Here is a 27981-nt window from a genome sequence, read left to right on the forward strand (position 1 = left end):
TAAATTCCAGAAACATGTTTTTTATTGATGTGTGATGTCCTGTTTTGGGAAAGAAAACGTCAATGCAAAAAAAACCCCCAAACCCTACCACCACCATCAACAAAAACTCCCCTCAAACTGGTAAAGCCTTAACTGTGGTAAGACATTTTCATTTTTTTTGCATTACATGCAGCTTTGCAATATATACTTGCCCAAGTTCATCATCTTTTGCGATCATAGTTACCAACTTTAGCAAATATTTCCAAAAAGAGTGTAAGAAACTGTTAGCTATAGATTGCTTTGCACTTGCATGAGCAGTAGCTTTTTACATCAACTTTTCCAGAGAGCTTTGTCTTGTGTAAAGTCAAAACAGAAATCAGCCTCATACCTCTAAAGACATCTCATCAAACCAATGCTGAGTGTCTTCAAAACAATGTTTGAGCTTCCTGACTCAAATATCTGCCTGAAGAGAAATGAGAGATGGAAAGGACTGATCTGCAAATTTTATAAAGTGTACCTAGTCTTTTTTTCAATTCTTGTCCTGCTTACTGATTTTGAGATTCTGTTGGATTTGCCAGAAAGGTTTCTCTTAATAATGAGAACTGTATATTCCCTTTGCAATAACATCAACATTAACTACTGTCTGAAAATGAGTAAGGATTTGCATCAACCGAGCAATGAAAAAGTGTGTAAAGTAACGCAAAAGTATAACTATGCAATTCAGTGCACTCTGCTGCCCATTGAGATAATCAAAAATACTATATATGTGAGATTTGTTAGAGGAAGTGATTGTAAACCATTGTCAGCTGGAGAGCAGCCATGATTAGCAAGGAAGATATTCTATAGAGCTATGCCTTGGAAATGGATTATGTAAATACCACTGCAGTGACAGTGGGTAAGTATTTCTACTGTATGGTTGTTCACATACTCCATGTCTGAAACAAACTCTTTTTCTCCTCAGATGACAATAGGGAATTTTATGAGGAAATTTTTGGAACTCAGCATTTACTTTGCCACGTAGTCTTTATTGAACACTTTGGGCAGGGAGCATGCTCTTTCTAAGCTGTGATTTAGTGTCCAGATTCACAAATGTTTGAACTTAATGGCTGCTGGGAAAGTTAAGTTCCTCCCTCCAGGTTTGAGGAAGTAATTTGCAAAACCTCTCAGGAAGAGAGATGTGTTCATTTTCTTTTGTTTAAGACAAGCCAATTAAAGCAATATTTATTTGGGTTAATTTCAACTATGTGAATGTAGCAACTGAGCCATGGTGGAGCTTGGAAGACAGCCTTGCATGAAAACATCCATCTTGGAGCTGAATCAAGTCTCAGATATGTAAGAGAAGTTCTGAAATAATTTTCCTTGTCATGTGGAATCTTCCCACTAAGAACTGTAAAAATAGGACCTTAAACTCAATAAACCCATTCTCAGGGTGATGCTGTAGGAGGGCAGATACAGTGCTTTGAATCTGGTTTGTGTTTGATAAAGTGAAGTACCAGTTTGGAGTGTTGTAGCTCCATAATGCTTGTAGTCTTCAAGACAGCTATACAGTGTTGTTGAAAGGACTTTCTGTCTTGGTGTTCCTTCAGGCTTTGCTTTTAGTTTTCCACAGGGAGAGGTGGGTTGCAAAATCAGGATTTAAACCATCCCTAAAAGTTTCTAGTAATTTTGAGCCAGTTTGTAATGAAAGCAGGAATCAGCCCCAGGATGTAAAATCATACTGAGATTTCCTCAAATTCAATGATTATTCAAATATACAGTTTTGGTTAAAAGCCCATCCCAACCCCCAGTGTCCTGTTGTAAGCAAACAACTTGTTTGGAGTTATCTTGTTCAATGCAACTCCCACAGAATGCCTGGACTGGGTTTGGTACATGCATAACTTTGAATTCTGCGAAAACATGCAATTTGGATCAGGTATTGCCCTCTCTTTTGGCAGGCTAATTTTTTCCTCTTCCTGCTCAGCACAGGACATTGGTTTCCGCCAACTCATGATTTGTAATGTGAGTTAAAAGGGCTTTCATTTAAAGACTTTACATGAAAAACAAGAATGCAGAAAAAGTTGAAATGAACACCTGAAAGAAAACACTTCAAAGCTGTTTCTTTTTTTGTCTACAAGAGATGGCTGTTAGACATCTGGCACACTTTCCTCTGTGTTTGCTTTAGGCCAAGACCATTAGGCAGCTAACCCCAATACACTGATGCAATAAGCACTTGTTTTCTGAAACTGTGCTGTGGGACCTTCCATGTTTCTTCTAGAAACACTTCAGTACTGTGATTCTTTTTTATCATTTCTCTTTTGTTTTTTGAATTTCCCTGTCCTTGCTACTGCTAAAATACTGTAGATAAGGGAGAGCTTGGAAAAACTCTGCAGACATCAGTCCTTTCAAAATGGTTCTTTCAAATGCCCACCTTCCCTGCTCAGCTTCAGTTATAAACCAGAGGGAGGTAAGTCTGAAGCTGTGTTCTGTGCTGACTGGACTTCATAGCACTGAGGGCAGCCTGTCCCAGAGGGTGACTAGGATTGTAGTGCTAGGAAAGAACTAGCCAGGCCTTGTGACCTCTTCACATCTGTGTCTGCTCTCCAGGCATTCAGAAGGGCAAGCAGGGCCTGACCTTTTGTGACTAAGTTTAAGTAAAGCATCTGGTTTTGAGTGAACCTATTGCTTTACCCAGGTTTGTTTTTTGTCCGTGCCAGAAAAAAAGGACCAAGAAAATGCTAGATATCACACTGTGGAGGGTGCTGTTCAGAGCTGTAGCTTCTACCTGTTCCTATGCTACTGCTGTGATGGAAGAACCTAATAAAAATACCCTGTTGCATGTATGCATGAGGGATGATGCATCCATGTCACAGACCATAAAAAGAAATGTGACTGGGCAGGTGTGTCTTCTGCATTGGAAGTGACCATTGTGCCATTACAAAAGTTTTTATGAGGCTTTCACTTCAGAATATTCCTGCAGTCTTTAATGTTTAGAAATCTAACCCAAACTGTATTGAATCATGGCTGTGCATGCAGTTCCTACTGCTGACTTCAACAAGAGTATGATGGTGCAACAGATCCAATGTCCAAAAGGCAGCAATGAGAAAGGAGAAGGAAACTGTTCCAGAAAGTGTGGCAGAAATAGAGCTGGCTGAGTAGCAGATCAAATTATTCCTAAACACCTTTAAAATTTAGTCTAGTGCTTTTTTTTGTTTGTCTGTGTGTGTGTGTAGGGGAGGGTATGAGAAGAAGAGGTAGAAGGAAATTTGAAACTTGGAGGAATAGTTTAATTAAAACATTACTATAGAGAGCTAGTTACAACTCATTTAAAATATATGTGAATGAGAGATTTTTCTTTGTATCCTGGTGAAAATAATGCTTTTCATTTTTCTGTAATTCAGAGCTGTGGCTGGTGTTTCAACTTCGCACTTATTAGCTTGGATTTAACTGTCAAGTGGGCAGGACCTAAGAGAGAAGGGACCCCAATTAAAAGACTACATGGCCATGCAGCAGGCTCTGTGCTTATGAGAACTTTCCATTGTATTGCATTGGAACAAAACCTGCCACAGCCATAAAAATTTATTTTCATTGGTAAAGTCAGCTAATTACAATGCTGATGCACTATTAAAAGGATGCTGTCTTTTTAGACAAGGCACTTTAAAAGGATTTTTTTAATTGTTATTAAAGAACCTGCCCCATGCTTCTTAAAATTTCCTTTTTTGGGAGAGTCCTGAAGTGTCCTTTGCTTGTCTTCATCAGCACAATGCAAAATTCTCACTTTCCAATAAATATACTTATTTTTTCTCCTTAGGAAAAAAAACATTAAAAAGAGCGTTGCAATGTCTGTTGTACAGTTCATGTCCTGCCCTACAGTTGTGTCCATGGACTGGGGCTGTGGGGATTTTTTGTTTGGTTTTAATACAAACAAACAGCAACTGCTGATGCGCTTTGTTTATAAAGGATTAAAAATATAAAGGAGTCTTTATTGTTTAAAGCATCAATACTACTGGTTTGAATTGCTTCACTGTAAAGGCTTGTGCATTTTCGAGAAGGCAAATGTCCAATGTCCCTTGACTGAACAGTGGAAGAAGGAGGCATGGATATTTAGGTGACATGGGAAGGCTTTCTGCATCTGGCCCACCTATTGCTTGGATAGCTATTAGAAAACAGGCACAGGGCAGTCAGAGGCTAAGTTGTTCTTTTCAGTATGGATATCCATGGTGGTAACTTCTATGGTGACGGTAGTCATCTTGGTAACCTTCCTGGTATCCCTGGTGATAGCTATGGTAACCATACCCACCATACTCATCATCTGGGCACTGCATGCCGAGCGATTGCTGAATCGTCATTTCCTGACGCCGAAGCTGCATAGAATCAATCAGATCATATACAATTGCCATAGACCACATTGGAGAAGGATACCAGGATTTGACATTTCCATCTTTCCCAACCAGCAGCATGGAGAAATATTCTGGGCTGATTTGAAAATAATTTCGGATGTCTTTCACCAAATTGGCTGGGATATCTTCTCGGTCTACAGTAGAGCTTCCTAGAAAAGGATCAGATCAAGAACTGCATTGGTGTTTTGGTTAGGCAAATAAACAACAACAGTTAGTAGGCAAATGAGTCATAACGTGAGACTGAATATAGCCCAGTAGTTGGTAGTGTAGGATTTACATTTTCACATTTATTTCATTTTACATTATTTCATTTACAAATCAGGATTTCCTGCTCCTGAAATGAAAGGTTGCTGGGCTGTGAACTAAAGAAGTGTTTTTAATAGGTTTATTAGCTTTGGTAAATTTGTCTTTGTTCTCTAGGCTGAAGTTACTAGAGGGTGACATGCCTTTTCTTTGCTGTCCAACACACCTGCACATCTTTGGCTTCTGTGCTGCTTGGGTTCACATATACAGAAAGCTCAGGAAAAACTGCTGCAGGGAAAGAAATCACTAGAATTGAAGTGTGATAGTGTGAAGAAGGTCAGGATGAATTTGCTGGGTCACTAATGGCAGTATAGAGCCTCACTCTTAAACTGTCATGGTAGGTGAGACCCCTGCATGTGGCAAATGGCATGTCCACTTTTAAAAACATGTTCTAATGCAGATCTGGGGAACTCCAGGCTTGTAAACTTTAAGTCTTTACAGGGTAAATGAGTAGAAAGTATAAGATGACTAGGATCGGTGGATACCTGTATAAATGTAATTGACTTGGCAACATGACTCTTATAAAGTGGTATCCTGCCTTACAAATTTCATGGAGTTCTCTGAAGTGGGTCAGCAAGCAGATGGATAAGGGTGATCTAGCTGATACAGGCTATGTGTTTTTCCAAAAGGCTTTTGACAAAGTTGCTCACTAAAAGGAACTTTGATAGCTAATAAGTTAAAAGGCAGAAAACAGAAGGTAGGAGTGAATGGTCAATTCCTATACCAGAGGGAGGTCACTAGGGAAGTCCCACAACTGTTGGTACTGGGATTAGTGCCATTCAACATATTCATAAATGATGCACATAATGGTGTGAGCACGAAGGTGTGGAAGTGAACTGAGGGTATGGAGATATTCAGAATAGTGAGGACAGGGGAAGACTGTGAAGACTTATGAAACTGTATGACTGGTCAGTGACAGAAAAAATCTGCTCAGATAAAAGTGATGCAAGTGGTGAAAAATCCCCTAACTTCACATAAGAAATGGTGAGGTCTGACTACTATCACTTGGGAGTGAGACCTGGGGGTTATGAGAGGGAGTTCTGTGAAAGGCTAGTTCAGTGCTTACTAACGATAAAAAAAAGAAATCAAATGTTAGAAACTGTGAGGAAAATAATAAAAAAACCAGTATCATCATGCTGCTATAGAAGCCTATTGTTTGTGGGTGTCTTTCGTACTGCATGCAGTTCTGGTTCTCTCATCTTGAAACAAAATGGTAGAACTGTAAAAATGAATAAGCTCCTGTCTTTGTCTCTCCAATGATGGAGGTGGTCATTGGGATTAGGTAGCAGAGGAGCCCATAGCCTTTGAAGTGTACCTTGACAGTGAGATCTCCTGGGGAAAGCTACACTGAATCAGCCTACTGAGATGCAAGTGGAAGGAAGATAATAAGGGACCTGTGTAAGAGAAGCTGCTGGGTCTTTGTTGTATTAGCATGCCAGAGCCCTGCAAACTCTTGAGCATGTAAAAGGCACAGACATCCCTTATCTTTGAAAGCAAGGCAGGAGAAGAATGTATTTGAGACTCTGTGTTTAGGTTGGAGATAAAGACGTGAGATGCCTTCCAGATAATCCTTAGGTTTTTCTGTCCTGATGGAGCCACATACCTTTAGCACAGGAACATCAAGAAAGCTTTTAAGAAACAAACAAGAAGAAATAAAAGCAAACAAAAAGAAACAAAAGAAAAAAACACTATAATTGCAGTCATATCCATCCCTCTAAAAAATTACAGCAAAGAAATGCTCTGTGTAATGTCTCTCATGGGCAGTACTGAAGAAGCTGGAAACAGTCTCTTACCGTTAATTGGATACAGCTCTAAGACACCACCAATATCTTCTCCGAGTCCTAGCAACTTGAGGATAGTTATGTGGCGCAAACCTGTGAAGGAAATGAAGGAGGTCTTGAGTCAGACAAGATCTTTCTGCTTGTTCATGGGTAGATTTCAGTTTAATCAGCCATGTCTGTGCTTGCTAAATTAGGTGCCAGTCTCACCAGCCCTCTATGAAGAAGACAGTTACTGATTTCACTGCAGCCTCTATCGCTCACATCATCTGTGCCAAATATGGGGATAGGCTAGTGTGTCCAGTAAGCATGACATCAGCTGCATAAAAGCTGGTGTGGTTCTGTAACACGAGGGTACAAACATTAGACACCAATAAACTGCAGAGTATATCCCCCAAATTTATAATGCCTGCGCGCTGTTCCAATCATAAGTAAAGCTCTTACATGTCAGCCACGCAGTGGCAAACTATTTAGAGGCACTATAACCTATCACAGTTAAACTGCAAATCACTGCAAGATATGGCTTAGAACAGGCATTTACTTATTTCGTTTGTTCTCTGCAAACGCTTGGACTGTTGTCTCTGCTTTGAAAAATGAGCTTACGGACTGTCAGAACTGTTTGTGAAACATGAGTCTGTATGATCTACAAAGTCTTGATATAACTGCTTTTAGGACTTGGAGATAAGATGCTTGGAAATACGTCACTTCATTAAGAATGCCTGTTGAAGACAAAGGGTTAGGAACTCACTGGATCTCCTTCAGGCTGTCCCTAACAAAGGGTGGGGGGAATTAACTCTTTTGGTCATATTCTGTTCTTTGGAATGCATTTTACAAAGGTCTTTGTTGCAAGTTACTTTGGTAGCTACCAAATAAGATGATGCTGAAGCTCTGAATGAAAGCTGGGTGATTATGAAGAAACAGACAGTGTGATATATTATAATATAATGATATTGTGCAGATGCCTATTCAGGCACAATTAAAATGTATTGAAATAGTGGCTTTTCAGTGGGACCTGGTTCATTATGTTGTAGGAGTCGAGTCTGGACAATGCATGGTTCTTGCATTATGAGAGTCCTAAGTTAGGGAGTAAGTTTCTCTAGGCTTCATAATGGAAAGAGAGAAGGGTGTTTCCAGCTCTTGTTCCCAACTGCCTCCTGAAGGAGCCCATCCCTCTCCACTGACTTTATAGCTGGATCTTATGTACCTCTAGTTGTGGGGCTGGGAGGGACATTATTGGATTGAAGTGTCCTCCCTTAGGATTTCTTATATGTTTGGGCAGTGATAAAGGAAGGAAAAGAAAAAAGCTGACCTCCACGCATCTCCCTGATACCTGTCCCACCTCTGAGCTGGATATGAGAGGATCTGCCCTTCCCAAAGCATTGTACTTATGTTATTAATGTGTGCAATTAGAAGAAAAAGAAGAACAAGCCCCAATAGTTACATTACTTATCTTCTGAAACATCCAAAAAGAAACTTCAGAGTGCTAACCTCTCCTGCCCCGCCCAAAGGATTCCAAGGAACACTGTTTAGCTGTCAGGGCTTGCTGTACTACCTGCTTAGCACAATATTTTCCATTTGTATTTGGAGTGGCTATAGCAAGCTTTCCAGTTATCAGACTCCTCAGACTGTCTAGGTTCAGACTTGAGCAAAGGAATCCATCACATCACCAGGAAGGATGTGGTTTTGGGGAGCAAGAGTATAGTTTCCTTTGACTCACCAAAATTACAGGCTTGTCCACTGAGGGCAGCAAGCTGCTGGGAATAAGCCCAGTCCTCATCACTGGGAGCAGAGATCACCACCAGCCGTCTTCTCCATCGGAACCTGGAAAGAGGAGTGCAATAGGGCACTGTTATAGTGCATGATTTGAGTGATTTTTGTTCTCTGTAGGCTGAGATATGTCATACCTCTCACAACTTCTAAGTAACAGCTGGATGGGAGATCTTCCCAGTTCCATCCATCACTGGGAAAGGATAAAGCCTGTTTCAATTTTGCAACTCCAAAACTCTCAAAGAAACATCTGCAGTTTGGCTGCTTGACCAAACTAACACTGCAAAGCTTATGATCTTTGCTCAAAGTCACCTTCAGTAGATTTAACAATGCTGAGAACTGTATAGTCAAGGGAAAGAAAAATTCCTGTAGAATTTCTCACTAGACATTTTAGCTTTTACGTCATTCACTGTTGCTGGAACTGCTCAGTTATTTTGCAGCCCAAGGGCTGTCTGAGAATTAGGGTGTATCTTCATTTCAGACATAACTTGTACTTCTTTGTAAATACTCAATGACCTCTTTTCCTTCTCTACCACGCTCACTCAAAATATCTTTAACATGGGTTCAAATCTGAGCTTGTTTGTATGAGTCTGTGTGAGCCTGTGGCTATATAAGACATGTATGGAGCAATAAGATAAATCCTGGATTTTTTTTTAATGTGGTATGCCCCATCTAACCAAATTTTTGCCCCGAGGAGCACCTTCCATTGTCCTCTCAAAGAAAGCCAATGGCAGAGGGACACTTGTAACCTCTTTAAAATCCTACTATAAGGTTATGTAATACTCTCCAAACAACCCCGTTTTTGAATAAAGATACTTCTTCACTAAACCTAAATAAATCAGATTTACAGGAATTCACAAAGCTGCAGGGATATTTTTATAGCAGGAAATGATCTTTTAAATGGATACAGATGTTGCTCTGCTACAGTAATTGCCTGCCTTTCTGCAGCACTGTATGAAGACCTCGAAATAAAGGCTAATGCAATGGCTCATTCCACTTGGAGTCATTACTCCACTTGAGAGAAGCAAAAAATATGGTGTGTCTTGCTCAAAATTGCAGAGGAAGTTGATGAAAGAGCAGGGGATGCCTAATGCCTAATCCTTTGTCTTGGTGACTGACTGATGCTCCATGTATTTTTATTGCTAAAAAAAAAATGCATGAAAAGCAAAGTTCCCCAATTTTAATCTTGCTCAGAAGGACAGACTATTCCTTTGAAAATGGAAAAAAACCCCCATCTTTGTGCTGTTTTGTATAGAAAAAGCACCTGGCTGCCTATAAACAAGGACTGAGAATGAAAATGTTTGATCAGATTCTGTCTAGGGCATAAATCAGGATGGAATCTTCCTTGTGAGCTCCTTTAAGATTCTTTAATGATTCTTTTTTATTTTGTGAGTATTTTATCTTTAATAAATTTTTTAAAATATTGGGGAAATATAGTCATTGGAAGACGAAATGACACAGGAGCGTGTCTAGCAGCTGCACTTGCAACACACAAAAGACATACCTATTTCACTAATTTCCTTTTCACCTGGCTCGTATATGCATAGGACAAAGCTCAGCCCCTTGGCTGTGGTGGAACAAATCACAGAAAGCAGGTCTGGAAGAGATCATCTGGTCCGGTAGTTTCTCCTTGCATGCCACACATCCCTGAAGTCTACATACTACTTCTAAGGGGGTCAGGAAAAATAAATAAGAACAGCAAACCCTGTTGACTGGAGGCTTCAATTCACTGCCCAGCCATTTGCAACTCCTTTAGAGATGCACAGAGCTGAAAAAGGTTGAAACCCACTCATGCTGTCTCTCCTCCTGCCCCAGGCAATCCCTGTACCTGTCCTTGTTTGGGACCACATCCTACTGAAAAATGCATTCAGCTGGAATGAGCTAACACCCTGTACAGGGCAACACTCTTGTCCTGACAATGCTGCCAGCCCCTTCCCAGTGTGCACTCTGCTTTCCTCTTCCTTATTTTACATCCCATTCTGGTTTGTGAGTCCAGCCAGCAGTCCAGCCAGTGACTAGGTGTTATAGGGGGATTCCCCCAAAACTAGAGGCTCTCCTCCTGATACATGTGGCTTTCAAGCCAGCTATGGCTCTCATGGTTTCCTTTCACGCCAACCAGGCTTGTTAAGAATAATATTTGCATTATCATAAGTGACCACCCCAACAAGCAACACCGGAGAGATGATGCCAGGACTCTCATTCAGGCAGGAAGATAGTCTTGGACAAGGCTGAAATTAATCTTGCTGAGAATCTGATCAGTTGCCATGGTTGGTGAAGTCCACTCAGTATTTAAAACCTGATGCCTATTTTACAGACAACAAATGCATTCTGTGCAGCAGCAGTTCTGTTTATAGATGCAACATTCTGCATTTTTTCTGCCTGTTTTCCTAAAGAGTATTTATTACTAGGGCTGTTTGCAAGCAAAGAAGGATTTGGGGCCTGCCGCTTTCCAACATACAAGCTCTTTATTGTGCCGGACAGCTGTTTCCAAACTGTGGTTCTTCTTGGTGGTCTTGAGGATGAATCACTCTGAGAACTAAACAGGAGGTGGTGAGGAGGGTGGGGTGGATCTTGTTAAAGGTTCTTTTTCTGTTGGAGTGGCCATCGAGTTTTAAAATGTTTATGAACCAACAATCTATTCATTTGCCTGCCCATGTTGCTTCTTTCCCACTCAAGTCATAGTCCAGCATGCTGTCTCAGTTATTTTTATAGCCATCTGGCATTAACTGTGTACCCCATGGATTCTGATAGTACAAGAGGAGGATGCAGTAGCTACAGGTAAAGCCCTGAGTGATAGGAGTAGCCCTAATTTCATGCAAAATATCCTCTAACAGAGAGGACTCTAGCAGCGCAGCTCTGCTGTGAATCTGAATTTCCCCACAGTCCAGATGCGTTTATCACTCAGAATTTAGGTTTCACAGGTAGATAAGTAACAGAGCATAGAGAGACTACATAAACAAATTTGTCTCTCTGCAGGAGTTCTCTCATACATTTTACAAGAGACATCTGTGAGGCCTTTAATACTATGCATGACTAATACTGGCAGAGACCAACAGTTATCTCAAGCAGGATAAGAAGTAAGTTAAGGAGAATTAGTTACTGATTCAAGCTACATAGAAGGAATTAGAATGGGATTAATAAGATTGTGATGATGATTGAAACACAAACATTGTGGCTTCATACATTCAAAATACTGAGCTAACATCTGTGAATTAATCCTCATTGCTCTTCTGGTGCAAATCAATGTTGTCTCCATGTCACGGTGGGGGAACTGAGGTACAGAAAATTAGTGTCCAAAAAACATTCAGTCAGTCAGTAAACAGAATGTGCATCCTAACTTTTAGCGCTCTGTTCTGTACAAGACTGCATTCAGCTATGGCTACATCTCTATATTTGCTGAACACTGTAATTACAGGGAAATCTACATAAAGAATCATTACAAATACTGTTGGATGGGTATTTTTACAATAAGAATATTATTATTAGGACTAGCAGTAGATAAGAGCAGAAGGTAATACCTGGATAAGAAGCTCTCAAGGGATTGCTTCTTATCTTCTTTGCAGACAATGCCCTCTTTTTTCTGTCTTTCCATGTCTTTAATTCGTGACTGGAAGGTGTCGATCAAATCAAACACGGACTTCATTGCTATGGGTACTTCATAGTATTGCTGTTAAGCAAAAAGCACAGACCCAGAAAAGGATGCAATTATTAGCAGTCTTTATGCATGTATCACAGCACTGCAGGATATAAGGAGATTCAAGTATCCCTGTTTACACCCAGGTAACAAGGCCTAAAACAGACTATAAAGTATGGAAAAAATATATTTTTTTGCAGTCAGACTGCTCTTGGAAGTGGCATATTTTCAGTTTTTCTCCAGTGCGATAAGGCTACATGTCAGACCACTGCAGCCAACAAATTGTCATTATATTCTTTTGTGGGCCACTGAACTGTGTTTTAGAACACTATGTGCTACTATGTGCTACATTAACTTCCCTGCCAGCAATGACAAAATCCTGCATCACTCACGTGTCTCATGTGCAAGCCTGTATCAGTCTCCTATGATTTTTCAAAATTTTCATAATTTCCCAAAGATTTTCTTTCCAAGAGCCCAAACCCTCACCTTGACCTTCATGTCGGTATCCGTCAACACCATAAAGAAGTCATTGTAGGTCATCCCGTACTCTTTCCTCAACTCACTGATGAGCTGCTGGTCCACAAGATCTTCATCCTCTATCACTTTCATGGGCTTCTCATTATCTTAATATGAAACAGAAAAAATAAAAATAGTCATGGAATCACACAGCACATTGCCATTAGCTTTATCTTGAAAGACAGGGGGAAATTCATCTTCCAGAAGCCCTCTTCCTGCTGCATAAGCAAGGTCTTCAAAACCAGCAATGATTTTTAGCACCATGGCTTTTAACTGTCCAGTTTTCAGTCTCAGTATTTTCAGAAAATCAGTAATTCAGCATTCAACATTTCTACTTGCTTTTGAAAAAACTTGGTTGCCTGCTCTTTTTTGAAAAAGTCTTGAACACTTTTTCAAACATATTTATACATGTGCATTAATGTATTAATCATTTCACCGACTCCTGAAATTTAGCCACTTCTGGAACAGAAAATAGAAACTGTTCAACACTTTAGGACAGGATCTGGAAAGTACCATATCCAAATAAAACAGCATAGAGAATTTGGGTCAGTAAACTATAGTTCGTACAGCTGGACATTGGCCAGGACACCAGAGTTTTAACATTTCCAGTCTTACAAAAATGACATGGGAGGTTTAGTGACTACAAGAAGCCAGAAACTCTGTTTAATGTATCGAATACGGCAATTCCAGGTCTCCAGTCCTCTATAAATACTCTGCTGTGGCACTCCTCCATCTCCCTTGCACATGATGATTTCCCATTCTAGCACCCTGACAGAATTATTCAAATGGAAAAAAAACAGAATTTTAGAAAGATTTTTAACTAACTAAAAACTTTATGCCTCTTTTCCTATACTTAGTATGAAAAATGAATAATATGCTCTTTCTAAAACTTTCACCCCAAACCATAACATGATGACAAATACCAAAAGAAATTATGAGTATACATTTACAAAGTTACAGTCTTGTGACTAAAGAGAGAAGTTTGAAAAGCTACAGAACAAGCCTTTGGAGGTATTGAGGTTCTTTACTTCCCCTGAAAACAGGGTGTGTTATGGCCAAGTCTTCAAAGGCTCTATGTCATGAACTCAGTCGCAACTGTAGTATCCAGCACAGCACTTTACAACTGTGAGAAAGCTGGAATAGGCCTCTGTATGCAATTGTGGGCCTGGAAAGCTAAAGACAAGGCAAATCACAAATGAAGCAAAATGAAGCATCTGTCACCTGAAGACCAAAGAGCTCTTTGCAAATGTTATTTGCTTATGCCCTATGACACCACTGGGATATAAATACTTATATCCTCACTTAGAGATCTCAAGCATGGCTTAAGTGATCTGCCTGAAGTCAAATAGAAAAGCAAATGCTAATCAAGAACGGGAATCAAAAGGTCCAACTTTCCGGTCCCCTGCTCCACCGTTATTCACCAGCAAATAGACAGACTTGAGGTGAACTGATCTGAATTATACAGACAGCAACAGAAAATATTTGTTCAAGAACTGGGTTATATATTTTGAAAAGATGTGATTTCATTAAACAGTAGGGTATTTTAAATACATTTCTAAACAAGCACAAGCTTCAGGAGCATATTGATCTGATTCAAATTTTGCATTAGGCCCAATCTCTGTGATAGGTTAAATAAAACTACTAAATTCAAACTTTGTGAAGATGTTTGGATTAGAACCTGACCTTTAGGTTTCACACCCCAAACCTATTTCTTATAGAAAAAAAAGCATCAAATGTTAAAATTGGTTATACTCATCAAGCTATAGACATAATTTATATGTTTGCACATGGTTTTACGTGCCTCAGCTGAGAGTTTCATAAACGATTAGAGGCAATGTTATAAACTCCCCATTTTCTCGTGGGTTGCTGGACTTACTAATCAATTATTCACTTATTAAAACATCTGTAAATCATACATCAGTACTTCATAAACAATACTTCATAAACAATATTTATCTGTAACTAATGGCAAGTTTGACTTGCCATTAAAACATAGAATAAAAGTTCATACTGATGCTTGCAAACAATTCCCTTCCAAAGCAAAATCAGAATGTTCTTACTGGCGTATCTGGAGGTAGAATAATGCAAGAGATGGTAGTATGAAATGTGATAGAAAACAGCTGTATGGTGCACTACCTTAAACAAACTGACCCATGATACTCTTTTGCTTTAAAAACTGTAGGTATCAGCATGAAGATAGCACTCTAGAGTTCCATTGCTGGGATATTTTCTTTCAAAACTTATAATGTAAAGAAGAAAATTAGACTACTAGAGTGATACAGAAAAGAAGAATGTTTCAGGGGAAAAAAAAAGAGCCACAAGAGCTAGCCTGCTGTGCATACTTGGAGAGGATTTCTAAGGAGAAAAAGAAAGAGTTGATCTGAACACCTCTCTCTAATTCATTATCTGTCGCTAACCTCCACTGTCATAAATGATGCCTGGGATCAGCGTGAAGAACAACAGAGATGAGACTGTGCTGGTACCTGCCAACTCCTCTCTCATTTTGCTGAAAAGGTCACTGAAGGAGTGTGGAAACTTTTTTCATACATTTCTTGCCCAAATAGATAGGTCAGGAAGATGAGTTACTCTTCACAAATAATTCAAATGAGGTTATAAAGAGGTTCAGCAGTTGTTGTAGCAGTACGGTGGCCTAAAATGTTAGGTATTGGCTTTGGTTCTAAGGTAGGTGGGTTCTAGCCTTTGGCTGGTGTTTAGTTCACTAAATCCCTGCTCCCAAGAGTTGGAAGAAAAAGATTGCCTGGCTAACCGGATGAAGAGAAGGACACTGCACTGACACTCAGCATTTGCCTCATTTCAGTTTGAAACTGAGAAATGCTCTTTGGTTTCAGTATGAGCTGATCTAGGCCAAACAGAGTGTTAATGAATTATCTTTCACTCACTACATCTGAGTGTGTTTGAAATTTCAGATGAAAAGTCTTTTTTATAGACCTTCTTGTTGCTGTCATTTATATTTCACCAGCACTAAAAGGCCATGCAAGCAGGAAGGGGAGGGGAGAGGGGCAGGGGGAATAGAAAGACATTTATATTATTTGGACTTTTAAAAAAGCTCAGTATTTGGTGTTTTGGGCACAATTTAGGTGACATTTTCATGTATTTGCCAAGGTTCAACCTACACCATTTTAAGTCTCCTGTGCTCAACAAGTTAATTCCTCCTGTCTGAGAATTCAGCTGTTGTGCACTTGTGTGGTTTTGGGAAAGTTTGGGTGTAGGCTAAGTTTGGAACAGGCTGAAAGAGTATGGTCTGTGTCAGAGTGAATGTATGTTTATTAGCCAGACTGGAGCTATATATAACCCTATACAGAGCACTGACAGGCAGATGGGTCTAGATGCACAAACAGTGATCTTGAGCAACACTGGCCCGATGTGGAAAAGCCTGTCTCACTCCAGATATGACAAGGAGATGTCAGAATGGATATTCTGGCTGGATGTGGACTCCCCATCCTCCTGGAACACAAGGTCCCTGGTCCTCCCCCAGGTAGGCTCTCAGAGTAGTAGAGGCATGGCAGGAAACCAGTTATAAATCTGTGATCTTCTGGCTAGTTGTATGCCGGACCTGAAATACCCTGGAAGAGACTGTTGTCCTGAGCTTTCCAGTCCATCACACATCTCTTCCCGAGGTCTGGTAAAACCAGATGAACTTCCAGAGGAAATATGTGGTGGAATCATAAGCAAAACTAGTAGTTTTTATATTATTTCTTTGCCTTGGTCCAGCAAAGCACTTAGGCTGGTATTAACCTTTAAACGTAGATGGCAATGGGATCATTTACGTGCTTCAAGTGACACCTACGCTTAAGTGCTTTGCTGGACTGGGACCTGAAATCTTTGTCCAAACTCCACTGAAATCAAGGTAAATATTCCCACTGACTTTGGTGGGCCTTCCATCAGGACCTGAACACTGACACTAGTCATTTCAAAGCTGCCTAAGAGAGATGGCCCCACATGTAAAGAAGGTGGCTGTGGATAAGGCTAAATGAGCTACACTGTAAGACCTGCATAACCTGATTTATAGTTTCTCCAAGAACTCTGGCTTCAAAGAGATGAACATCTTTACAACATGGCAAACCTTTTAATATCAGGTATGCTAGAGCAAATTTGAAAAGTCTGTATCTAGAGGCTATTGTTGAAATCTCCCTCTAAATCAATGTCTGCTTGCCAGTACAGAGGGGAAGATGTGCCTGGACTTCCCCTTAGTGTGGAGAATACTCACTTTGTGAACATCTCAAAATCAGCTGTTAGGGCTAGGAAAACTGATAAAGAAAGGAACTTGCAGCAAGGGGTCTGTCTGGTAAGCTTCTGTGTCTGTCCTGTATTTAGCCAGTGTGTGCCTCTGCAAAAGGAAGCTTTTTCCATGACCTTGTGAGATGGTGCTCAAAAGTCAACTGCAACTCAGTAGTGCAAAGGCATGAGAAGATGTTACGTTGCAGGACGGGCATGTAATCTTATTGAGTTTGGCTTGGGCCACATTTTGAATATAATCTCAAACAGTTCCCTTTAGCCTCATAACCTCCTCTCCTTCATTACAACAGCCATTTTCTTTAGGCAGTTTTTAAAATGTGCTAGCAAGTGTCTAGCCATCCATGGCTGACTGCCCGTAAAAGCAATGGAGGGGCACTGTGTTAGGGCAACCATTCTGTTAGACAGTGAGCTTGGTACTCAAAATACTGGTAGAACCAAGTCTGATCTTGCCCTTCAGTCCCATGCTCTCATCGCATTTTTCTGCCTTTTATTACTTTGCTGTTTTACTGGTTTTAAGAACTCCCACAAAGAAAGCTGAAGTTGCTCAAGTTACAGCACTGGAAGCCTAAACATGGAAAATACCAGAGACAGTTATGTAAATACAAAAGGGGAGTAGTGGGTATGGAGGGAGAAGCAGTGGGTTGGAAGGTGCCACAGCCTTGCTTAGACGTTTACCCAAGTTGGGGAGATTTCTCCCTTTGCTGCCTGTATTTTGCCCATGAGATGGAAAGAAATTATTTAAAAAAAAGAACCTAGCTGGAAGTGGTCAATTTTCATGGTGCAGTTGTTCATGGTGCCGAAAATTGTAATGACCGAGATTTTCCTTGTGGCCATCTTGCAGAAACTCTCCAGATATTCGTCTCGCTGCTGTACATACATGGTGTTGTCCGCCTTGGGGGTCGTGATCAGCTAGTTGGTGGCAGAGACAAAAGAGCTTGTTTAATGTAAGGAATGAAGCAGATGAGTATTTCACTGAAAGAGAACAAGCCACTGTTGAAAGCTCTGTAGCTTTATTTTATTTATTTGTGGTTGGAGTGTACCTTTAGGCCCAAGCCTGACCCAAAGGTGATCAACCAGCCAGAAGTAAACCTTAGGAGGCATTGCCAGCTGCTGGCACCAGTTCCTCTGCTGCCAGTGCTGGCAGAGGAAGTGGTACTGGAAGTTACAGAAAACTGTGTATACTCCTATTATCCCTTACCCTTTCCAGTCCCATCAGGTCTCCCTCACAGCCTTCAGGCATGCAAGAAATCTAGGATTTCCCCCACTCACTCATAGTGGGAGCACTGGGAACATGGTAGCTGCTCTGTCCCTGTGCCATGATCCAGGCAGGGCTCCTGGCTGCCATTTTGACTGTCACAGTCAAAGCACAACTGTGTTACATGAATACTTATTTAACTGATGGCCACATAAAGAAGACCTTGAAGATATGATAAGGTCATTATGACTTCATATGAAAATTGCTGATTTAGCTTAAGTTTCTTCCAAGCCACTTTGATGTCTTTTATTTGCCAAGAAGTCGTGGCTATTCAGGAAGAACAGGAGAAGGAACAATTACAACAACATAAGTATAAAAATCTCTACAGTTTGTATTCCTCTATTTATATCAAAGCTTCCTAACAATTAAAAAGATTTAAATTTTAAAAAGTTTAAAGCACACAACTTATATCCTTCACCAGTCACTGGGATGCAGACATTGCAGGTGAGGAGGGGTGTGTGGAACAACATGCAGTAGCGCTTTACAGCAATCTGCAGCAGAAAGTGGAGAGGACTACCCTAACCTTAGCAACATAATCATTCTAACTGGTAGAAGTGAAGTGAAATCAAATACCTGTCACTGATACCCCAAACATGAAGGGATTTGGAATCTGGATCCAAATTTTGTGGTTTAGAGTCATAAAAAAAACACCATAATCCTTCAACTGCAAACTTATGCTTCAGTATGTAACAGATGCAATCATCTTCTAACCTCCTTAACTTTGTAGGGCCTTGAGGGCTAATTTTTATGATACACTCCTTATGAATCCAGTTAATCAATGTGCTAAAATGTAAGATGCATTTATGGGCTTATAAGATCTGACTCATTTATAGAAAGGCCCCTGGCAGAGCTATAGCACTGGGGCGTGAAGGTAAATGAGAATCAGGCGTAAAGAGGATCTGATTTCTGGGCCACAACATGTAATATGTTACTTGCATAGAAATGCTTCAAGTGAAAAAAGGGATTGTGAAAAGAATTTGAGGACTCAGATCAAAAAGGGACGATTGGCTCTATTGTCCTCCCAGTTTCAGAGGCCTTAGGTAGGAAAACACAGTGAAGTCAGAATTTAACCTATTTCATCAAACCTTATAGAACAAAACAGGGAACACTTAAGAGGCAAAGCAAAGTTCAAATCAAAGCTTTGCTCTAGGACTCTTTTAACCTAGGCAGTATTAAAAACGCTTTTAGCCTAAGACCTCTGTATGTATCTGCATTTGCGTGCATGTGTGTGCATGTGCATGTATGTGCATGTGTGTATGAATGAAGTGTTATATATAAACCATGGGTCTGCATTTCATCACCGCAGAGAAATTAACAAAAATCCCAGACTCACTAAGCTGAGACTAATAAGAGCCAAGGCTAATAAAACTGCAACAAACCACCCACTAAAGAGGGGTGAGGCTGCAGGACTCAAAATCCATATGTTTATTTAGTTTTTGCAGCTGGGTCCTATATTTGTCAACCATTGAACTTAACGCAGAATAGCCTCTGAAATTCTGGATGTATGAAATTCACACTGAAATCTACAATCTGAAATCCTTAATGATGCGTAGGACTTGAAAAAACAGATCTGTCTCAAAATTCTCATGTATTCGAAGAGGATAGAAACAATGTCCTTGAGAGCCAAAGCTTATTAAAGTGACTAAATGTCATAAGTATAACAAAACAATGAAGGATAACTCAGGTAGAACCACTTCTGGAGCAGCGGAGGCTAATTCTTTTGAGAGGTAGTTTGAAGACTCATGAATGGCAGAGTTCATCCAGCTGTTAAGGGGGATGAACAGTTTGGCTAGACTGAGGAGGTTGTATGATGGGAAGGGATTAAACAAATAGGCACATGTGTATGAATTTAAATAAGCTTGAAAAGTTCTTTGTTTTGCACATGTGCCATGCATGTCAAAGAGATACTGGACTTCAGCCACTGCCTTTACTGATGGCTGAATCAAACCTATTCTCCAGTAAACTTCAGGAAAAGGAAGCAAAAGGTGATATTAGATACTGGAAAATTAAAGTACAGCATGGTATAATAATTTGTCTTCAGAGAGTTCTGGCCTGACTACCTGAGTTTGTGCAACTTCTCTCTCTTTGAAACCCAGCTGAGAAGTGGCCTAGGATCTGAAAGTTCAAATTTCAGTCTGACCTTTAAGTTGCCAGGACTGTGTTGGTGCAATGAATTATCAGTCTGATGTCTGTGAGCTCTGTTTTTGGCTCTTTTTTAAATTTTGTTTTTATTTGTCCTGATGTTGCACATATTCTTGGAAACTGGAACATTGAGATATATTACCAAGTTGCAAAGATCCCAAACTCTGTGCAATTCCTTTCTCTGAGGTTTTGATTTGGTTAACTATTAGATAACAATTAGCTATTAAGCATTATTTGCAAAATTCAGTCAAATTCAACTTTTTCAAACATATGGCTCCTCTCCACTTTCAAAATATTGGGGGATGTGATTCTCCTATTAGCTCTGCGTAGCCTGTACAACTGGAAGAAAGGGAAGGGGGAGAAGAAAGTTGCATTCTCAAGTCTCAAGTCTGTGAATCATCAGCAGAACAAGTAATTAAATTCCAGTGGCAGAGGTTGGCATGTTTGCTATTTGTATTGGAATAAGGGGCAGGAAGATCAAAACTATGGTTGTGACACTGACTATTGGACACTAATTCTCAAGCAGTCTGGCATGTTGTGGAATAATTGCAAGAAACCAGCTCCCACAATAATATTTTTAAAGAGCTAATTTTCAAAGTGTACCTTTCAGAGTGTGTGCCATCTGCCAGAGAAAACATTTGTACTACAGCTAAAACTGTTTCCTGTCCCAGGTGAAGTGTTTTTTTAGATAAGTAGTTGGAAAAACATGCAACACTTATTAAACCCTGGGAGAAGTAACTGCAGACCAGGCTGAATTTCTAAGATTAAAAATTACCAATGTGTTATGATGTAATTAAAACAGCATGGAAAAATACCAAAACAAAATAAACAGTTTGTGTGGGATCTCTGAAGATGTATAAAAGCTCTTAATGCCAATTCCCATCAGAAATAATGGCAAATGTGGCAATCCTACCTCAGCACATCTGATCATGCACCTTGGTGCATCTACTCAGTCAGACATGCTCTAGTACTGCCAAGCCATCTGTTTTGCTTCCATTTTTAGGACACTAGCACCAATATAAAACAGGTGTGCCAGATGGCAGGACTTGCTGAGACTCGAAATGTGGTAACATTGGCAAGTACCACGAAGTGATGACTGGATATAATCCACACTGGAAGTTCATTTCATTGATCATAGCTAAACAGATTCTGACACCTGCATATCCACTTCAAACAAAATAATCTGATGGCTATATGGTGGCTCATGGAAATGACTGGAAAGAGGTTTCAACCACCTGGCTGACAGATGTTCATATTACATGTAAGGTGGCCAACATGAGACTGTGAAAATTTCCCTGATGGAAATTGATCCTCTGTATCTAGAGATTTTACCTTTAATTACTCTTAAATAAAAGCAACAAAAAGAGTAATACAAAGCCATCACAAACTTTATCTTCCCCGTTTTCTTACAAGGAGGGAGATATGACTTCATTTATGAAATAAGATACAGATGAACAAGTTACTTACAATGAGACGCCTTTTGCCTTCAAAATACTCCAGCAGGTCTGTCACTGATTTCCTGGGAGGGTACAAGAAAGGCTTCTTGTTGGGCTTGGAGAAATCCTCATTCTCAGTCCTGCTCCCCTTCTTGCTCTTCTTATTACGGTCTTTGTCTTGCTTGCTCTTTTTTTCAGCTTTGTCCTTCTTAGACTGCTTCTCACTCTTCTGCAGCTTGTCAGGTCTCTCCTTCTTCTTCTTCTTCTCAGGTTTATCCATTCGGTCATGCTTCTTTGACTCTTTTCCTTTCTTTGGGGGAATATTTCCCACTGCAATCTCTTCCTCTAAATGGGGACTAGTAGGCTTGCTTGGATCATATTTTTCTTCATATTCATTGCTCAGTATCTTTTCTTGGGCCTTCTTTTTTGGTGGTTTGGTCTTAGTTGGTTTGTGTTGCCCTGGTGTGATATTTGGATCCCTGTGGTTATAGTCCTTCCTGTCTGTTCGGTTATCTTTAAATCTACCCATGCTTGCCTTTGTGTAGTGCACTGAGGGGGCTGTTGGGACTTCTGTGAAACTGTTGTAGCGGGAAGCTTTGCTTGGTCTCCGTGTGGCTGCCTGGTTTTTCTCTGGGTGGCCGCGCTGCCGGTCCTTGCGGTTTGCATTCCACACAGGAGAGTAGAAACCCTCAGAGGCTGTTACTCGTGGTATGGTGGCCTCAGGGGCTACAGGCAATCTGTGGTACTCCGTGGTGGTATGTGACTTTGTGGTCCAGATCCTCTGTGTGGTCGGGAGGGGTGTAGTTGTTGTTGTAGGCTGGCTTGCTGTTATCACTGCACGTGTGGTGGCCCGGGTAATTGTGGTAGTGGGAGGGAGGGTGGTGGTCCTTACTGTAGGTGGAGGAGGAGCCACAGTGGTCGTCATCAGTTTCCTCACTGTTTTGGTCCTCGTTGGCTGATTATTGCTCCTCCTTGGCTCCTCCCTCCTTGCCGGCACTTGGACTTGTCCACCGCCAGGGGTAGGCCGGGTGCTGCCCCCATTATTGCCTTCCTCAACCACTTGCCCCTCCACCCCAGCTGCTTTGCAAGTCTGGATGAAGCCTTTCTGCCTCATCTTCTCAATTTTTCTGATGGGGCTTTGATCAATGACTTCATACATGGCCTCTAGCCTGACTGGATAAGGGTACCTTTCCTCCACCTGTAGAGTTTTCTTCAGCAGCACCATGCCAAATTTCCCCTTCTCCAGCTTCAGAAAGCTCATGAGCTTAGGGATGAGGGCAGGATCTAGTGGCTGCTCCAGGATTTTACCTTCATTAGTTATCCTTCTGACTTTTCCCCCTTCTTCCCCTTCTTCATGGAACAACACAATCTGCTGGATGTGCCTCTCAGCTAGTTCGCAGTAGATGTCATTTTTCAGCAGGCTCATCATGAGCCGATAGTAGCCCTCGGAGGCATGAGGGGCAGAAATGATCCAGACTCGGTTCTTCCCAGCAAAGCTGGCCAGGACATTTGGGGAACTTGACCCTGAAGGAAAACGTACCGCTTGTGACTGGGACGCAGTGGATATCCCTTCATCTTTAATCATCGCGGACTTTGAGTACTTAGCTGCAGCCATGAGTCTCTGTACCCGTCTAGTTCTGGTCCCCATGCTCCTGGCCTGGGGGCGTACTTCCTCATGCACAAGATTGGCAGGAGCCTTTGGAGATGCTGAAGAATCCTTCCTGGTGACAGGATGTTGGGGATTCTGGCTCAAATTCCTCAGGGATGCTCCAGACCTTCTCAGGAGGCTGCTTGGAGCCCTGTAAGCAAGAGGCACTTTCCTGACTCCACGGCTCCCCCTCTCTGCTAGCCTTGCCGTCTTCTCAGAGCCGCACACTAGCCACGCTGCCCATAGCAGGGCTAAGCTGAGAACTGCTCTCCAGTTCATTGTGCAATCTGCTTGTGCGGAGGAAGAGGAGAAAAAGTTAGGTCTTAACAGTATGCTTATATCTTGCATGAGTGATGAAAAAGCAAAACCTGGACTGGCTAGTTTTAGTGATTTAAAAGTACTGATTACACCTCAGTCCTGTCCTGGTGGTTTTGTACATTTTACAGGTTATTTAAGGAAAAGCACAGAGTGTATCATTTTATGCAAAAATAAGATCATCCATCTCTAACATGACTCTGTCTAAAAGCACTCTGTGATCCACATCCTTCTCTATCTCCCTCTCATGCTCTCACATACACATATACAAACACACACAAAGAAAGGCTCTGGTACATAGAGTGGAAAGCTAATCGTTTAACTTGAAACTTACACTCCCAGGGAAGTTCCCCTTCCAGAGATGTGGTTCCAGTCTTTTTCCTTTAAAAGGAGAGCAATGCCATACAGCTTTGCTGCTGCTCAGTGATTTATCTTTATGCAACCCAACAGGTTGCAGAGTCTGTCTGTTTCCCTGTCCCTTTTAACTTTCTTTTTTCTTCACCTTCTTGACAAGCAGGATGAGACCAATGTCAATTTCCTTTGGTATTTCTGCTTCTCCATTTACCTGCAGGTCTGGCTTTTCTCTGTACCAGTCACCCACACAGGCAGGGATTTCATTTAAGAAAAGGGAACTCCCAGCTGCCCCGAATCTCTCTCTTTTAAACTTCCCCAAGCCGCTTTCCCGTTTCTTGCTTCCTCAGTCCAGTTTAGCTCCTTTGTTTCCAGAGAGGAAAGCACCAGCATTAATATATTTTCCAGGCTGAAGAAAAACACAGGAATATGATGTTGAAAAAAAAGGACGCTTCCCTTGCTCCCTTCTGCTCTCTTAGACAAAAGCAAATTGTAAAAATCTCGGCTTTTCTTCTCCTTCCCTTCTTGTCTGGCTGTGATCCCAGAAATGTCAGGGTAACCCCAGCCGTGCTCTGAACCAGCCTCTAACAACAGTGGCCACTGGAAATGGGGGAAACTTCACTCAGGATTTAACAGCTCAGCAGAACCCGCCTCTTCCCCACTCTGACACATGAAGGGAGGAGGAGAAGGAAGGCTCTGCGGGCTGAAACGCTGCACAGCATCACAGAGCACTTGAGAGAGGGTGCCTCCAACCTTAACTCTTTCCTTCACGCTTCCAAGCTCTCCTGCACTCCCCCACCTCCTCCTTCTCTTTCCTTCCATTAAATAGACACTGTCCAGAAAAGAAATAGTCCTGTAAGAAGTGCACTTTCTTATCTGTGTTAATAATAGCTCTAGAGTTCAAGAGTTATTGTTTTTTTAACTCATTTTTTTTTTCTGTTTCCTGCTCCCTTTTCCCCATTTATTTACTTTCTGGAGTTCTGCCATGAAATCCAATTTCACTTCACTTTCCAAGCAATTTTTCTTTTAGGTTCTTGTGTATATCAGGATAGTCTTTGGTCTGCAAGCATCATATGGGCATAGCTGTTTGTTAATTTGTAGTTTTAAAGAGGTCAAAATGTTTATTGTATTACTGTGCTAAAAGCAGAGTCTGATATATTTTTCATGGATGTGCACTACCCATAAAAAAAAAAGAAAATGTGCAAAAATACCTAAAGAGACATACATAAAGACAGGGTCACATCCTTTGCTCTCCCTTCATGGTATAAATGACATCGTTCTACTGAGCTGACATAAACTGTCAAAGCTACGCTGTCAGCACTTGGTCTTAAGTTGATTCACACTAGCTTCAGCGTGTCATGCACCTTCAGAGTAAAAAACCACCACTTGATAATAATTGATGGATAACACCAAAAAACAACTAAGACTTTAATACTACTTTCACAGTTTCCCAAGATTTCCTTTATTTACAGAAATTCTGTTACATATCCTTGGTAAAATTCTGGATTTGACCTGAATTGTCTTAGGGAGAGAAAAAAAAGAAAAATGAGGCTCTAAGCTATTTCCCTTGAAATTAATGTTTCAAAGGTAGAAAACTTGCTACATTTTTACTTTAAGTTGTGAAATGATGTCACTGATAATCATTAGTGGTATTTTTGCTTCATGCTAATATGTGTGCACAGTTTGCATTTTATGGCCAGTGGTTTGCCCTGGGGATCGGGTAGGATGGTGCATACCTGTGCTGACAGTAACAGGAGTGCAAAAATGCTCAGACCTCCCAGCCTCTCCTCCAAGCGTTTGCTCTGCCCAGGCTCTGGGCGAGGCGGGCAAGGGCCTGCGCCACACTGACAACTCTGTAACACTGTGCAGCCCGGTGCTGAGCCTGCTGCAAGGCCAGGCACATTAGCTTGGGTTCAGTGCTGTGCAAATGGGATTGCTGAGCATCTGGCAGAGAGAGTTTGGATCTACATGCAGGAGAGCAGCTTGCTGCAAATCAATTTCCTAAAGACTCCGCTGGTGATTTGATCAGTGCAGCAAATCATGAAGCACTCTGAACACAGAATATGATATCCTACATCAGCTGGGAAGTAGCAGGATTGTACCTCTCACAAGGACACAAAACTGGAGCTCTGAAGAGCTAGGGTGGATAACATTTCCCACTTAAACTTATATTAGTGGCAAGTCTGCTGGATTATTAATCTTGACAAGAAAAAAACAAATCTCTAAACATTAGAATGTTTCTTCGTGACTTTTTAAAGAAAATGAATTAATTCAAAATGAGTTTTCATTTCAATGTTTCCTTCAGTTATGTTACAAAGATTAAAAAAAAAAAAAGTCACCCTACCAAAGCTGAAGCCAAGTATTTAATTTAGGGATAAATGAAACTTTTTTTTTGGCATTATATTACTTCAATGTTATTGTTAAGGATAGTTTCAAACCATGCAGAAGGAAAACATCATTTATCTGTGCAGGTTCAATGAAGCCAAGAAAAAGACATCCAGTACCTGAGTTTGCAGGAAAGAAACAGGGATTTCCATATTATTCCTGTTGTCTATCCTATACAATTATAGATGCACTAAAGAATCTTGGTGAGGACCTTGCTTTGCTCTCACAATCTCATTAGAAAAAGTAGCATGCTACAGAATCTGTCTTAAATGTGTCAAAAGGTGACAGATCACCAAAGATGACAGATTGCAAATGAACTCTAGAGAGGAACTACCACACAATAAGAGATGGTGCCACAGGTATTATTTCCAAGGCTAATGCTTTTTAGTATCTATATCAGAGATGAAGAATAAAATGACTGGTGACTGAAATGACTGCTGAAATGCTTGTCATCAGAATTTCTTCGGAAGTATATCATTTATGCAAGCCAGCATAGGACTCCTGGTAAAATGAATGTATGTTTTAAAGGGCCAATGCAAGGTCATACAGCAAGAAGCAAAAAATGTGGGAAACATAAGATAAAGAAAAATGTCCTAGAAGGTAGGTATTCTGTAAAGGACATCAAAGTTGAAGTAGATAAGCCACTGGAAATGGGCTTCTGGCATGATATTGCAGCAAGGAGAAAGTCTCTTCACATATCAAAGAGAAGTTAGGAAGCCATATATAGTATTGGTTTGGCTGTTACTGCCATGCACATCAAGCTTTTCAGAAAGGATTGGAAAAGGTTCAAAAAGTGACCTGATGTCTGGAAATGATCCTATTAAGGTGAAGGTGGGAAAGGGTTGAAGATAACTTTGGGGCAGGCATGGCCACACCTTGGTCATGATCTTCTCATGCCTACACAGGAAAGAGACTTAGGAAAGCAAATAGCTTTTAAATCCATCAGAGGAAGGCAGAAGGATGTCCAGTGATTAGGAATTAATTCTTGGCAACTTCAGATCTGAAGTAGCTTGCAATTTTTTTAATAGTGACGGCAATTAAACAGTGGGATAATTTCCCTAAGAATGTGGTGGTTTTCTATTGCTGTTTTCAATTCAGTCTTCTAGGAGATCTGCTTATCTGGACTGGAAGTCATGGCAAAAGGATGGACTGAGATGTCCATGGACATATCTATATAGAAATTTGAGAGCAAAACAAATTGAGAGCAAAAAATTTGAGAGCCTGACCAGTGCAGTTCTCCAGAGGTTTATAGAAATGAATTCCTTATCCCATTGAAATGACACAAGCAATGCTAGAAAGGTGGAATGCAACTGTACAAACCCTGTAGCCTTCAGAATGGCTTTAATAAGGAACTGAAAGTTAATGCTATGTCCACAAAGGGAAAATTTTATCTGTTTAAGAATGACAATACTGTGAGTCTTTCTATATTCTGCTTTAGATATTAGAATTAAATAAATATATATCAAGTGTCACAAGGGGTGTGCATGTAGCTGCACTATTTCAGCTGCTAAGGAACTAACAGGGAAGTCGACTACCACCTCAGTCTCAGTCCTACAAAGCCTGGAGATAGAAGGTAACAGACATGAGGAGACAGTCAGAGGAGTGAGCTAGAGGAGCTTTATTTTGCAACAGGCTTCTAGGCAATTGTCCAGAGAGCTGGGCAGAAATTGCTTGCAAGGAAGGTGAGAAGAGGCAAGGGGCTTGGGAAACTAGCACCAGCTGCCTTGTACAGGGCTGGGGAGCTGGAAGCCAGATAAGCAGGTGTAGGATCCCCTGCTGATGCCAGTGGTGGGTTATTAGAGTACAGAGAGCCAGAGTCTGAATCCCATGAAGCCAGAC

General features: G+C 40.9%; 1 protein-coding gene across 1 annotated transcript; it reads right to left on the minus strand.

Moving 5' to 3' along the window:
* On the minus strand, positions 1-24357 carry CCDC80 (coiled-coil domain containing 80). The gene is made up of 8 exons (XM_013950115.2): positions 23741-24357; positions 21475-23378; positions 17363-17519; positions 12324-12460; positions 11722-11870; positions 8154-8257; positions 6452-6532; positions 1-4504 (listed from the first exon to the last, which is right to left on the minus strand). Exons 2-8 carry the CDS (start codon positions 23368-23370, stop codon positions 4158-4160), a joined length of 2871 nt encoding a protein of 956 aa, XP_013805569.1. The 5' UTR covers positions 23371-23378; positions 23741-24357; the 3' UTR covers positions 1-4157.
* Between the last annotated feature and the right edge of the window lie 3624 nt (positions 24358-27981).

Source organism: Apteryx mantelli, chromosome 1 (assembly GCF_036417845.1).
Source record: "Apteryx mantelli isolate bAptMan1 chromosome 1, bAptMan1.hap1, whole genome shotgun sequence".
In the NCBI taxonomy this organism is placed as follows: Eukaryota; Metazoa; Chordata; class Aves; order Apterygiformes; family Apterygidae; genus Apteryx; species Apteryx mantelli.